Source organism: Daucus carota, chromosome 2 (assembly GCF_001625215.2).
Source record: "Daucus carota subsp. sativus chromosome 2, DH1 v3.0, whole genome shotgun sequence".
Classification (NCBI taxonomy): domain Eukaryota; kingdom Viridiplantae; phylum Streptophyta; class Magnoliopsida; order Apiales; family Apiaceae; genus Daucus; species Daucus carota.
Window position 1 is genome coordinate 51,609,906 of NC_030382.2, and position 15,123 is coordinate 51,625,028.

Genomic DNA, 15,123 nt, shown 5'->3' on the forward strand with positions numbered 1-15,123 from the left:
AGGCTAAAAATTATTTACAAATTTATTCATAATCACAATATATGATTGATTCCACTTAATAATAACAGAACTTGCATATAAATCACCTAATTAAAATATATCATCTATGTTACTTAGAAAAAATTTGAACACAAATTTGGAATAAGTAATATTAATATTAATCATTAAAATAATCTTCATTATACTTTCCAGATGCTTTTACGGAATTAACGACTGCTTTTAGATGTCGAACCTGCCATCATACCAAGTTCTAAAATTGTAGCTATTAGCTAATGTCTCTAAAGTATTCAGCTACAGTGATACCAGAAATAATTACTTTCGTGATTTACAATATTACAGCTCCAATCATCATTTACAGAATATATCCAATGAAAGTTCTAAGCATGATTTTATTTTTTCCTGAAAATTTGGTATAAACAACATTCCACAAGAGGAAAAAAGGTGTAGTTCTACTTTTCCTCAGAAATTTGGTATAGGCGACATTCCAGAAGAATAATAAAAGGATGATGGTAGAGCAAGAATAAAGGGTTATTACACACCATTAAACATTAAACAAAATAAATATAATTTTCGATTTGAAACTGTGCCATGAGAAACAAACACCTCATCCAATCACCCAGACGGTGCAGGGTACGCATCTAAACACAGTCGCATAAACATGTTATGTTACGTACAAATACAATCTTTATTTTCAACTGAACAATAGGAGTAATTACAATAGGCAATAAATCAAAATAAATAAATATCTCCAGGAGATTTATTGAGATAATGCTCGCTACAAAACAATATTAGAGCAGCCAAACAGAAATTACAAACTTGGAGGGTGCTACCCCAGTGCAAATCACAGTATCTATTTTACAAGACTGCCATCCCGGGTTCTAACAAATTATATGCCTAGCATTCCTTTTCAGCTATGGCAGTGAACAGGAAAGTAGGTAATCCTGGGCTAACCCTCCCTGATGCCCCTTTCAAGATAAAATAAGGATCAATTATTGAATAGTGCAGGCTGGCTCAAAAACAAAACTAAATAATACAATATTTCATCTTCGCTGCATACATATCATAATCACCTCTCAAGGAATGTAACCATTATCCTAACATGTTCAATCATCGTGTCTCATCCTCCAGATTCCGGAAACCAGATGTAAGATCATCATGAAGTTTCTTGAACTTCCCTACAAGTACATCCTCACCTTCAGCGGGGTCCTCAAATTTCTGAGAACTGCAACAAAGGAGATGGACAAAAGATCACAACAATGCACCATTAACACAGGCTAAATTATTTTAAACCCTTCCCTGTGTAGGAATATATATAATGGAGAGTGAAAGATATACCAAAACGTTACAAACATGCATCGTAAAGACAAATGAAATGAAACATACGAGTGATGAACTATGTGTAATCATACAGTTTGTAGAATAAACATCAGACTCCACCAAAATCAGATAATTCAATAATACCATTCAGATCATGACCAAAGATTTCAATTATATGTAGTGCAACAAAAACAGCAAAAACAGAAGTGCAGTCGTCTAAGCCGTCAACAAGTAAAATAACTGAGTTCACTTACACCAGGCGATAGAAAAGATCCCCTAGACGATGCTTGATAAGGGTATAACTTATCTTCTGGCCATCCATACCAGCTCCTCGCTCCACAGCCTGCGAGTTAAAGCCGTGATACATAATTTGTATGATTTAGTTGACAAAGTAACTTTATAACTGCTGTATGTAAAAGGAACCAATAATCACAATGTTTGTTACTTTCATGACATCAAGTGCCTGAATGGCCTGTAAATAATCGGATGATACTGTTTTGCCAACATGTAGAGTTTTACTTTTTGTAAAAAAGTATTTATAACATGTGCTTTATTATAAGAAAATATTGATGTCTTCTTATTGCAAATTTACAATGCTAAGCCAATCAAACAGAGCCTGTAATATCAAGCTTTAAAAGATTGCGCTTATTTTATGCTGCAATCGATCAGACATGATCTTAATAGAAAATTATTTGTTACAACTTCTATTGAACATTTACCTGGTAAATAAGGAAGTGGGACACTTGCCAACAAAGACTCACAAAGAGCAAGAAATCATATAGCAGGTAAAAAAGTTAGAAATAAAAACAGAGAAACTTCCTACCTGATTGGCCAGATTGTAAAAATGGATAATATTGCGCATCATCCAGACAGACTTGTAAAAAGGACAAAATTTGTCATATCTGTCACCACAATCAAAATGCAGGTATATTAGGTCAATAGATATAACTAACACCAACAAGGAGCCATGTATTGACTTACGGAGTAAATGCATTCTGGGCAAGATAATCCTCCCTTAAAAGCTTTGCAGTCTCTAAGGTAATTTTATCTGTTTCTGCTAGAGCATCCTTCCCAACCAGCTGCAAAGAAAGAAATGCGCAAAAAGGATAGTCAGATACTATTGGTGAGACGAAAGAAAAACTGTTAAGTTAAAAACAAAAGGCACTTTAATCGACACTCGCATGAACCTCACTAGATGCAAAAAAAACTCGCTTTTAACTCATGTATAGGGTGTCTAAAATACTGGCATGATCCTCATTTATATTTTAGCTTATAACATTATATAACTCATTTTTAGCTTATAACTAACTTATGCTTCTTACACTAGATGAAAATATGTCTAATGCTAATTGCTTTGAATTGTCAATGATTATACTCGACTGGCGTGTTTCTGATTTTACAAGACAATCCTTCTGTGTTCTATTCAAGTTCTTATACAAGCAGATGACAACAGTCAAAACTACTGCCATGGACAGCTTACAATATATTCAATAAGTCAGAACTCTGTATCATATTGATAACTAACCTGGACAATTTCATTCAGATCATCTTCCCTCTGCAAAACCTCACGAGCTTTTGTCCTGATGTCGATAAAGTCTGAATCAAATTTCTCATAGAAGGACTCCAATGCCTGGAAAAACACATTTTAACTTGTGGACTAAAAAGAAAATCTTGCACGTACAAATATTAGGAAGGCAAAAACATGATTATATATCCCAACTGAAGTTTGAAAATGAAAACTCACTGTTGAATACTTTGAATAGGAGATGAGCCAGTTCACAGAAGGAAAATGTTTCCTCTGTGCCAACTTTTTGTCTAAACCCCAAAAGACCTTCAAATAAAATTTAAAATCAATATAAACCAAGATACTCTAGTAGCCACAGATTTTTTTGTAGATAGGCCCGCACAAATGTAATGTATTTCTACCATCAAAATGGAGGATTTAAAAATTGGTGTAATTGAGTATTTTAGCAACTTAATTCATACCTGAACGATGCTGAGTGTGGCAGATGTAACAGGGTCAGAAAAATCTCCTCCTGGAGGTGAAACAGCACCAACGATAGTAACACTACCGTTACGTTCTGGTCCACCAAGGCACTTCACCTTACCAGCACGCTCATAGAAGGAGGCTAAACGAGCTGCCAAGTAAGCAGGATACCCACTATCAGCAGGCATTTCTGCCTGGAGAAGAAAAAGAAATACATTAGATACATCCATGCCAAAGGGGAAAATCATAAGCTTAAATTCTTACAAATATATTGAAATATTACATGCTTCCTTATATGAAAAAAATGACAAACTACTTGAATTAATTCATAGTATATCATATTAAGATTAATATGATTAGTTCATACTACATTATAAGGTAGTGGCATTATTGTAATGCTTTTTTAGCAGGTGAATATCATAATAATATATTAACATACTCCCTCCAGCAGGTTCTTTACGTTACTTTTTGGCACGCATTTTGAGGCTCCTATAAAGTATAGTTCCATAATATTTTTTTCAAAATTTTCTTCCCTGAAAAAAAGTTCGACGTTTAAACTTTTATTCGGGAAAAAAAACTAAAAAAAAACGTTATGGGACTATACTTTATAGGAGCCTCAAAATGCGTGCAAACAGTTAACATAAACAACCTGCTGGGACGGAAGGAGTATTACTTAAGTCTTAATAATGCACAAACTGCGAATTATGTACATGCGTTCTACTAAAATTTGTTGTAAAGGTCACAGAAAACATCTGTGCTCACTTATATAACCAAGAATATCAGTAAGACCTGAAAATTTTCTAAAATCGGTTACGAGGAGTCCTCAAAGGACACGTAGCAATTGGTTTTAATTATAACATTCACAGTCGAACAATAAACACAACCAGCAAATAGGAGTCAATTAATTTGACATTATCACAAAGACATAAAATTAAATTGTACTCATTCTGCTGACAAAACAGCTATTTATACTTTGGGATAGCTGATTAAATGCATCACATTAAGATGAGAATCAAAGAAACAGTTGCTAAAACTTTCCCGAAACAATCTACATTGAATTTACATGCACAAATTTCGATATGTACTTACCAATCGCCCTGAAATTTCTCTTAGAGCTTCTGCCCACCGGGATGTTGAATCTGCCATCATACTAACATTGTAACCCATATCTCTGAAGTATTCTGCTATAGTGATTCCTGAAACATTTATTTTCATGATTTAGAATATTAGAGCTTAATCCAACCACCACAAACTCATAGTCAGCTGAATATTCAATTCAAATAATTTACTTCATCCAATATATAAATTTTTTAAGGACAATCTCTCCTACGGTAGCGGATATGCACTTGATCTGCTTCTTCTGATTAGTAGTACTTTTAAACAAATTTTAACTGCAAAATACTGAAAAGTGCTAGCCATCATTTTAATAAATTAATACAATAAATCAAAGAATCCAAATTAGATACTTGCTTTATGCAGGCTTCATGAATGAATAAAGTGGTAATCAATCAAATAACTGCACCCTCTCTTGCAATATATAATTTGCTTGGAGGTAAAACATGTCTTAAACATGTTGTGTGGATCCAGGATGTTTACTTATGGAAGGTGGGAATATTTTGAGTAGCTAAAAGCTGAATCAGAGCTAGTTTCAAGCAACTTTAGGCAAAAGATGGCTTCTCAGCCCTTTTACATATTCTCGCTACAACATGTTTAATAGTGACAAGGGGCATACATCTACTGATAAAAGGAATTAGCAAGCTTCTTGTGTTTAAAAGTACAACTAAGACAAGTTTACATGAAATAACAGAGAGTAGAACAAAAAAGAACCTGGAAAGAAATGTTAAAAAGAGAAAGAACAAAGGTAACAGTATATAAAAAATAACTGAGTTAAAAAAATTGATAGGAATCGATTAATAAATAAGAGCTTCAATTCTAAAAACTATTTGTCCCATAATATAAATTACCTCTGGAGCTGAAAAATTAGAGATTAGTACTGAGAAGTAAGCATGTTACCTGTATAAATTGAAGCCTCGCGAGCAGCCACAGGCATGTTTGAAGTGTTGGCCACGAGAGTAGTACGTTTCATGACAGACTCTTCACGGCCATCAGGGAGAGTCATTGTCAATTGAGGAAAATCCATAAGGACCTGTAAAGTCCAATTTTTAAATTAAACAGTTTGCAAGAAATAAAGAGTTATATAAGCAATAACACTAGATAGATAATCATTACCTCTGCCATTTCATTTCCTCTTTCCCCGCAACCAACATAAACCACAGTGTCAGAATTGGAATACTGCATAAAGATAACTACAACCCATTAGCTAATCAAAATTATCAGCATTTTACATCTGCCAAGAGGCATTGACGAAGATCACCTTGGAAAGAGCTTGACTAATGACTGTTTTTCCACAACCAAATGCACCAGGAATTGCACAAGTTCCCCCAAGCACAGATGGAAAAAGGGCATCAAGTACACGCTGATATATTTGAACTCATTAGAACACCAAATAATAACTCAAGGAAGAAGTATGAAAGAGAATCAACAAAATCAATAATAGACTACACATCTCAATTACCTGTCCTGTGAGAAGAGGAGTGTCAGCGGCAAGCTTTGATGCAACAGGCCTGGGAGTTCGTACGGGCCAAGTCTGCAGATAAGTACAGATATGAAATTGATAAGATTGAAGCTCTATTTACAATAAATCTTGGACCAGCTATTTATGTGTGTGGTATTATACTTGAAAGTAAAAGTAACAACAAACCTGAAGCATAGTAAATTGCTTCTTGACGCCTTGAAATTCAAGCTCCAAAACTGTATCCTGAATAAGCATAGGAACATATTACAAAATACACTTTCTTGAATAATAGATATGTGCATTTGTTGTTTTAGTACTCTCTCATCTGAAACATGATTCTACTTTTCTTAATCATCTGTACAGTTTAAGAAACAATCCAACTTTATTCAGAAGGTTGTTCTTTAACATTACAGACATTTCCATGCATGTCACCAACATGATTTTTTTATTCGTCAAAGGCATTTGTTTGTGGTTGTAATACTTCCTTCTTGATCTGATGCAATTCATCATTAATCTCATTTGCATGTTAGGAGCTTATTCTATATATGTTGGCACATAAATATTTGGACTAGCTATTCGAGATGGCATTAAAATGACGACTTATCTAAGGATCAGGTTCAAACCTTTAGTGAATATTGACCAGCTGGAGCAACATATGTTATCTTTCCCATGGCATCAGGAGGCAGAGCAACATGATGTTGCATTAAACTATTCTCAAAGACCGTCTGCATTGAGTTGATAATTAAATAGCTTTATATCACCATATATACAGGAAACAAAATAATTCAACACAAAATCTGGTCTTAAAAAACTTACAGCATATAAATCTCCACCTGTAAGAAGGTCCCCTTCACCTGCCACGAGGATTTTGAATATTTAAATATTTTATTCACCATGTTTTGGATCAAAAGCAGTAAGGCACAAATAAATCCCATATGACATTATGTGTACTCTTAATCTAGATAAGCAGAAAGAAAAAACAATATATTAAAATTACCTATTTTTTTAGGCTGAAATTCCCATAGTGTGTCTTTGTCAAGGGCTGGTACCGAGACACCACGAGGGATATAGACATCACCTGATCTCTTAGCAATGGTCTTCAAAGGTCTCTGCATTATATGATCAGGCACAGAAAAACCTAGTTAGAATCAAAAACTGTTAAGCAGATCTATGATTATTTTTTGGGGGATAGCAACCACACAGGCAGTGCTTGTAATCGAAGTGGAAGACACATATTTACGAAGTTAACATTGTTATAAGTTACAAACTAATATCTGACAGACCTGAATACCATCAAAGATATTTCCCAGAATTCCAGGACCCAACTCCACAGATAGGGGCTGCAAAATTAGTGAAGTTAACATCTTCTGCGCTCAACAAACATTACATAGTGTAGAGGCTTGGAATACACATAGGAACGCATAACCAACATACCTTGTGTGTCCTAAGGACAGGATCATTCACCATCAACCCAGCTGTTTCTTCGTAAACTGAAAGAAAATGGTGGAAAAGTTTCTCATTAACTTGAATTCGTCTAGTGTTGCTATTGCTCTTAAGCTAGGCTAGACTGCTAGACATTGAAATAAAATATAAAGAACACAAGGCAATATGAGTATTTAACACTTGGACATAATAATTTGTTCTGCATACTTACACAAGCAAGTGAATTAAGAAGATAGGGAATTATTCACATAAAAGTTTAACATGTACGCGAAACTGGAAATTATTAACTAGTTGTATAGTAATTAGTACGATGCTCATATTCCGCATTTCGGACGCATTATATTGGGTACTACAGATTGGACGAAGTAAATTTATACCTTGGATTGTAGCAGAATCTCCTTCCAAACGAATAATTTCTCCAATAAGATTGTCATGTCCAACACGAACAAGTTCATACATAGCCGCCCCTCCCATTCCATCAGCAACAACAACTGGTCCGGATACCTACAACCACGGTAGTAAAGTTCAGTCATATACAACTAGTACACATACAGAGATAATAACAAAACAAACATCAGATGAACTTACAACCAGTGCAAAATTGTTAAACAGATGCAAAAAAAAATATTCATAGAATGTATCACAGCAGTCAGACTTGTACACAAATAATGGTAACACAACAAACAAAAATCAACCGAAGCCAGATCATATCTACTACAAGGCCGTCAATTCCTCGGATCCTAATCATCTCCTGATCAATGCCGCAATTCATATATACGTTCCACAATTACAATCATAACAGATCAAGATCAGAGACTCACAATCAAATCACTTTTATCTCAACCAAAACTCGAACCCTATCGTATCGTTCCATAAATAAACAGTAAATTCGCCACTCCATAAATCACTCCACATAGAATGTAATATAATTATAACAACAAATCATACAGCCAGACAATCAAAAACGAAAAACAAAACAGAGATCTATATTCATAAAAACAATGATAAATTACCTTACGGACGTAACCGTACTCGCTCTCCTTCTCGGAGTCTTCGAACGTAGTTAATCGATCCCCATACACAGAAGGCATCTTCTCAGATTCAGATAAAATCGATAGATCAGATCAACAGCTTCAGATCTCGACTCTGCGGATCTGATCAAAACCTAGATGTGTGTGTATCTATACGTGTATGTATAGTCGATATGTGGATGTGTAGTAAAGAAGTGCACAAGTGAAGAGATGAGGTGGTGGTTATTAGAGACCCGACAAATCTTCTCGCGATGCTTAACTAATCAACCTTTTATTTGTGATTGGGGAATGGATCTCGTGGTTTTATAGCCGTTTGGGCTGGGCGGGTCAGATCCATTTGCGTATTAGCATATGCTGTCTTTTACTATTTTATCCCTGTTTCGGTGAATTTACCTTTCTGCCATCTTTTTATCATTTTTCTGTTTTTTTGTCGTGAGGCCGTGGGTGTATCAATCAGTACAGAAAATAGCCATGTGTTACAAATTATTGATGCGGATATTTGTAGCTCTGGTGTATGGTTCTGGTTCTTAAAAATTACGCGGCACGATACTTTTATAAAATATAGTTACATAATAAATTTTAGTTCTTTTTTTTTTTTTTTTTTTTGAAATAACTTCGTAATATTATTCAATAAACCAAATCATTACTGAGTACATGCAAGATAAATTCCGGGGGGGTATTTACCCATTCCCGATCTTCTGACATAGAATAAGTAGCTTTTGCTAGAGCATGAGCTACATTATTCGCAGAACGATACACAAATCTAACTAGCACGGGATTTATGTGCTTCAATATTTGAATACAATCTCCAACAATTGTGCCAAAAATGGCTTCACCTGGACTTCCTTTGCACGCATTTACTAAAACCTGTGAATCAGATTCAATAATGCAGTGTTGATTTCTTCTGGTAATGAGCCATGACAATGCTTCCTTCATGCCAATGGCCTCAGCTTCTCGAGGTGACCATGCTCCGTGCAGTCTGCGACATCTGGCTCCCAGAAACCTTCCCTGAGCATCACGCAGAACATAACCCACACCAATACTTCCATCATGAAACAAAGCAGCATCAGTATTTAATTTTACCCAGCCATTCATGGGTTTTTGCCATATATAGTCACCTGCTTCTGCACATTTTGCCTGTGCTTCCCTCCATTCCATAAGGAAGTTTATAGCCGAGGTTTTTACTCCAAACGCAGATCCATTAACTCGGTCCCATACCCATTTATAAAAAGAGTTTAAATATCAATTTTCATTCAAAAAATATTATAAAATTATATTTTAAAATAATCTTAAAGGAGCGGTTTATAAGCCAATCATATGATTGTTTTTATAAATTTATAAATAAATATTATATCACTATATCATATCTATATATTATTCCATAATATATTATAAATTATTCTTTTATTGGATTTTTTTCATAAATGCCTAACCTTTTAAAAAAAATTACCAAAAAATTATTGCCAATTTCTCAATATTTTAAAAAATACAGTTTTTTTTTATAAATTATTTACAAAAGTACGACTTGCAACTTCTACAATCTCGTTTGCAACAACATATTGTAACAGTTATAAATAGTTGCAAATGAAAATTTTCATTTGCGACTTGTGCAATAAATACAACTTGCAACTTTTGCAAACTCATTTGCGACTTATACAACCTCATTTGCAACAATTGCAAACTGATGTTGCAAACCAGAGAAAAGATTGTAGAAGTTGCAAGTCATGCTCTTGTAAATAATTTTCAAAAAAATGATATTAAAAAAAGTTTTGGCCTTTTAGTTTTCTTTTTCTCTCTTCTCTCTAACCGCCTTTCTCTTTTCATCACGAAGGTCGAAGGGGCTTCCGTCGGTTTTCCGGTGGAAAAACGCTTTCATGTTTTTCGATTGGGAAAAAAACTTTTTGAATGAAAGGAACTACTTGAAATATTGATGCATCTCGATACAGACAAGTGCATTTCTGTTCAAAAAAAAAACAGATAGTTGGAAATATATTTAAATTTCATGATTTTCAAACTCTCAAATTTTTTGATTAAACATTAATCAAAACATGTTGTGAGTAGACGAGATTTGTAAGTGAACTCGAATATCACATGAACTCGTTTTTTAATGTGTTAACCGTAACAATTATATCATTGATATCTTTGATTGATGTATGTACATACAGACTCATTGATGTATGTTTTTTTTTATCTTTAAATATAATAAAAAGTCAAATATTAGAAAAAACACGCCGTATAAATCTACACACAAATATGTGATTATCTCTCATTTTTAATTATCATTTTCAATCATGCAGACACGTTCTTAAACTAACCGAGGTGTATTCGGTTAAGATTTTAAAGGATTTGCTTACATTTTTGAAATCCGAGAGTATTCGATTGAGATTGTTTAAAATTTATTAAAATCGTGGGATATTCAATTGGGATTTCGAACTATGTTACAAAATCTCATAGTATTCGATTATGATTTTAATGCACAGTATCAATTAAATTGTTTAAAATATATTAAAATATGATAATGGTATTCAAATGATGATGGATTCTTTTGGATTTCATAAAATGATAGTTTTTGTGGGATTCTTTAGTGTGTTTCAAGTTTTTTGAAATCCCATCAAAATAAATTGGGAAATCTACAAAACTACCTACCTTTTCTTTTATTGTTTTCAAAAATACTACCTTTCAGAATTATTTTTAAAAATACTTTTTTATAAAAAAAAATTCAAAAATACGGTTTGCAACTTTTGCCACCCTGGGCGGCGCAGCCGCAAAAGTTGCAAATGAGATTGCAAAAGTTGCAAATAAAAATGGAAAGTTGCAACTGTTGCAACTACAATTGCAACTGAAAACTGTAAGTTGCAACTTCTAGTTTTCAGTTGCCATTTTCGACCTCTGTTTCGACATGTATATATATATATCGATTCCAAAAATGAGGTCGAAAATCACATTTGAAAACTGGAACTTGAAATCAGGAATTCAGTTGCAAATGAGGTTGCAACACGACTGGCGCCGCCTGGAGTTGCAAATGAAGTTGCAAAAGTTGCAAATCGTATTTTTGAAAAAAACAATTTATGAAAAGGCATTCTTAAAAACAATGATAAAGATGGTAGTATTTTTAAAAAAAATAAATTTACAGATGGGTATTTTTAAAAAGAACCCAAACAAATTTTGAAACATTGTCCTTAATTTCTAAAGAATCTATACTAACTTTACTCTGTTTTATTAAGAACTAGGTGATAAAACCGCGCTTCGCGCGGTTCTGAAAATAAATTTAAAATATTAATATTTTAATAATTTTAAATTTTATATTGTGAGTATTTACAAATTAGTTTTGAATAATGTTATCTTTTGAATTTAATTTTATAATAACAAATTTAATATAATAATTATTAGGTAAGACTTGTATACTTATATTTAATATATATACTGAATAATAAATCTATAAATAATTGAGATAAAAATGTAGACTAAATATTTTGAAAATTAAAATATGTGTTTAGTCTTAATAAATTAAAGATCTTGTGAACCAGAAAGTAAATAGTCTTTAACAGTAACAATTAATAAGCTGGAAAAATAAAGAATCAATTATCAACTTAAGAATATTTCATTTTTAAAATGAGGAGGCATAGCCTGAAAGTTAGAACAAAAAAGAAGGGAAGCTTGAGACATAGGGGGGACAACTCCTTTTCTGCAAAGCACCACAGGAGAAACACAGCACACGCAATCACTTGTAGATGACTTCCAAACACCAAAGCAGTCAAAGTTGTTGTCTCAGAGAGATTACAGACAGTGCATTCATCAGCCAGAGCTTGGACAACATGAATGTCAAACAGAACATATAACGAACTTGGTAGTGGCCACATATGGTAGGATCCTAACTGGGCATACAGATCATCAACAGAGATGTGTTAATCCTCATTGGAATGACGTGGTCCTATATCAGTGTTACTTCCTGAATGAATACTCGAAACATATTTTGAAGCAGCAACAGGTTCCAAATGAGAAATATATAAAATATAAAACATTTTATATATTTTATATGATCCATAATTTCTAATTCCTCTCTGTCCAAACCTCTCTAGGCTTAGGTGTATTAGATGCCTTTTTCAACCTTGTACTTGGACTAATTTGATCATCTGGACTACTGCTGTATAAGCTGCCGATTCAAATGATGCTTGTCTTCATGTCTTGTGTCAGTTATGTCCTTGTACTTTTTTCTTCCTTTCATAGAATCAGAAAAGCTTTCATCTTTTTTTTTCCAAGTAAAATCGAGGAATTCTATTTTAGATTTGATCCTGCTTCAAAATTCTACACATTCATGACATCGATCTGATTAGCTTGCATATATCGAAAAAATTGTACTTCTATGATTGCAAATTTAAGCCCCTTTATACTTGTTTATCTGAAATAATATTGCTTGCTTACCTCTTTTGTCATGGAGGATTCCTCTTCAACTTGTAGACTAATGCCCTGTACTGAAACCTGGTGCTCTTCAGCCACATTACACCAATATACACATCTTTTCATTTGTAGGCTATTAATTTGGAATATCTAGGAGCTTGTAGATTATAATACTTCATAGCAATAGATAAGAGTAACCACATCATTACAAACAGACATAACAGCAAATTAGGAAGGAAACTTTGGTGCTTACTCTAATACACCCACGGGAAAGACATGGATGCATTTACTACTCATATCACGAATGAAAGCCCTGGAGACCAGTCCAGCTCCAGATCCTGGAGTCAGCATAATATTGTCCGGAACCCCCTTGAGCACAGTTTTCCCATGCAATACCAGGTCACCGTTATCGATGGAAATCTTTGGTGTAGTTGTCATCTTTGCACACTCAAATAGTTGCGGAAAATTAGCTACAATCAATAAGTAATAAAACAAAATTAATATAAACAGCAGCCTCATGTAAACAGTCACAATTTAATTTAACAGGTTTTTAACCATCACTTGTAAATAACTTTCTTAAATTATCCTACTTATGAGTAACTACTACACAACAATAACATTTTAGTGTGATTGGTTAAAGTCTTCCTTGAAAGATTTAAAAGACGCTAATTAAGTACTGGACTTGCAACAAAGAGGTAAAAGTCCAGTAATAAAACAAATTGCAAGCTGAATTGCTGAGAGTGCAAATTTGAGTTTACAATATTCGAAATAACATATTTGTCTGAGGTTTGAGAACCAAATAGCAACTTATACAGATATCTTAACCAAGAGAGGACAATAAAAGCAAATTATTCTACTAATTAAAGCAGTTTAAAGTTAGAAATAATAGTGTACTTGTAACAAAGAAATCTAGAGATACCATTTGTAGCAACATAAGCTGGCGTAGTCCAGTTTGCCCGTCCCTCTGAATAAACACTGGCGAGTAGTGACAGAGGCTCTTGAAACATTTGTTTCACATTTTGAAGATGATTTTGCTATGGTTTTACACATGCAGGTCCTTTTGACCAGATAGCAGAGTATCTTATTTATACACTAAATACTTGGAGTGACACCAAAAATTCTTTAAAAAAGCCACCCACCTGAGAAAGAGAATACTTATTAATCACCTTGTATGAGAGGGAGTACCATTTGAGGATGAGGAGCTTTTACATAGAACTGGGAGGAAATCCTCAGCTGTACTGAATTAAACTCGCACAAAGACCTTTGTCAGCACACTAATCCAAACAAACATGTGTGTCTATAATCACTAACATTCATCCAACCGAACCGAAAGCAACACAAGAATAGAGTTGATTTACGCAGTCATCTAGTTCATAACAGTTGCAACAAACTGAAGCGCTAACCAATCTAATTGCCAAATGTCAGAACAATATTAATCAACTATATTCTAATATTGCTTGCTTACCTCTATTGTCATGGAGGATTAATTCAGCAAGAGCAAAGAATTCCTTCCCAAAATGTGATGTGAACATTGCACTCATCTCTCGAAGCTTTGGAAACTCTCATCATCTTGTAGAACCATATATCAAGCCCGATACCTCCTCTGAACATCCTCTGTAAAAAAGAAATCGTATCATTTCAAGAATCAAATGCATCAGATAACACACATTAATAAGTGTAAAAAAAACTAATTTTTCTTTGCCTACAAGATCGAGCCTCTCTACAAACAAATGGCAGTAACCTTCTATCATAACAAACACATCCACCATACTCTGCTCCTTCACATCGAATTAAAAATCATTGCAAGACATTTTTGCAAACATGTAGAAGGTCACCGGAAACCTGAGCCTCTTAGAAAAGACCACAGTTGTGTTATCTTCTTTCATTGAGACATCCTCGCAAACATGTAGAAGGCCATTGATGTAGACCTTGGCGGAACGGAACACCAATCTATCGATGCTATTGATGCCTTTAATGACCTGATCACCATGAACCTTCTCGATCACGTGAATGTGAAGACAAAGGCTGAATTATACAAACAACACTACGGATCGTGGGAAATCAAAGGCTGAACAACATGATTAACCATTGAAAAATCAAAAGTTACCTGTAATGAAAAGCAAAAGGTTTTTAAACTGAAATAATTAATAGATTAGGAAAACAAAAGGTCATTAATTAACTGAAATATTAATCAGTCGAACAGAAGAGTTGTTCTAGGCGAGCGAGGCTCAGAGAGCAGAGAATTTGATTTAAGAGCCTGAGAAGTGCCACGTTAGCCGCCCGAGATTTTGCTTTATATAGATATAAGATTTGCACAAAATCAAAAGCCCATACAATCCACTAAAATTCATAGACTAAAAACAATTAATTTA

The 15,123-nt window shown here is 33.9% G+C and overlaps 1 protein-coding gene and 1 long non-coding RNA gene across 6 annotated transcripts; both read right to left on the reverse strand.

Moving 5' to 3' along the window:
• Positions 1–735: 735 nt before the first annotated feature.
• On the reverse strand, positions 736–8,668 carry LOC108209232 (V-type proton ATPase catalytic subunit A). 2 transcript variants are annotated; one of them, XM_017380035.2, is made up of 21 exons: positions 8,336–8,668; positions 7,700–7,826; positions 7,314–7,369; positions 7,163–7,219; positions 6,877–6,988; positions 6,696–6,733; positions 6,503–6,604; positions 6,066–6,122; positions 5,880–5,951; positions 5,679–5,780; positions 5,534–5,596; positions 5,318–5,450; positions 4,394–4,500; positions 3,304–3,498; positions 3,062–3,148; positions 2,843–2,947; positions 2,299–2,396; positions 2,141–2,219; positions 1,572–1,660; positions 1,071–1,222; positions 736–965 (listed from the first exon to the last, which is right to left on the reverse strand). In XM_017380035.2, exons 1-20 carry the CDS (start codon positions 8,411–8,413, stop codon positions 1,108–1,110), a joined length of 1,872 nt encoding a protein of 623 aa, XP_017235524.1. In that variant the 5' UTR covers positions 8,414–8,668; the 3' UTR covers positions 736–965; positions 1,071–1,107. The 2 variants fall into 2 exon arrangements, with proteins under 2 accessions (XP_017235524.1, XP_017235523.1); XM_017380034.2 differs by having other exon boundaries at positions 736–1,222; positions 8,336–8,630.
• A 3,284-nt stretch (positions 8,669–11,952) lies between these two features.
• Positions 11,953–15,053, reverse strand: LOC135150822 (uncharacterized). Of its 4 annotated transcripts, none has more exons than XR_010289182.1 (5): positions 14,458–15,053; positions 14,217–14,365; positions 13,646–13,989; positions 12,776–13,221; positions 11,953–12,658 (listed from the first exon to the last, which is right to left on the reverse strand). It is a non-coding gene; the product is annotated as an uncharacterized LOC135150822 (long non-coding RNA). The 4 variants fall into 4 exon arrangements; XR_010289181.1 differs by having other exon boundaries at positions 11,954–12,658; positions 13,646–13,890; positions 14,493–15,050; XR_010289183.1 differs by having other exon boundaries at positions 11,954–12,658; positions 13,671–13,890; positions 14,458–15,050.
• Between the last annotated feature and the right edge of the window lie 70 nt (positions 15,054–15,123).

What these genes read in the sequence shown, in the direction of transcription:
- LOC108209232 (XM_017380035.2), bottom strand. Translation starts at nt 8,413, where the DNA reads ATGCCTTCTGTGTATGGGGATCGATTAACTACGTTCGAAGACTCCGAG. An exon ending in AGATTCTGCTACAATCCAAG is followed by an intron (nt 7,370 to 7,699) that starts GTATAAATTTAC and finishes ATTTTCTTTCAG; the next exon opens with TTTACGAAGAAACAGCTGGG. An exon ending in GATCTTTTCTATCGCCTGGT is followed by an intron (nt 1,223 to 1,571) that starts GTAAGTGAACTC and finishes CCTTTGTTGCAG; the next exon opens with TTCTCAGAAATTTGAGGACC.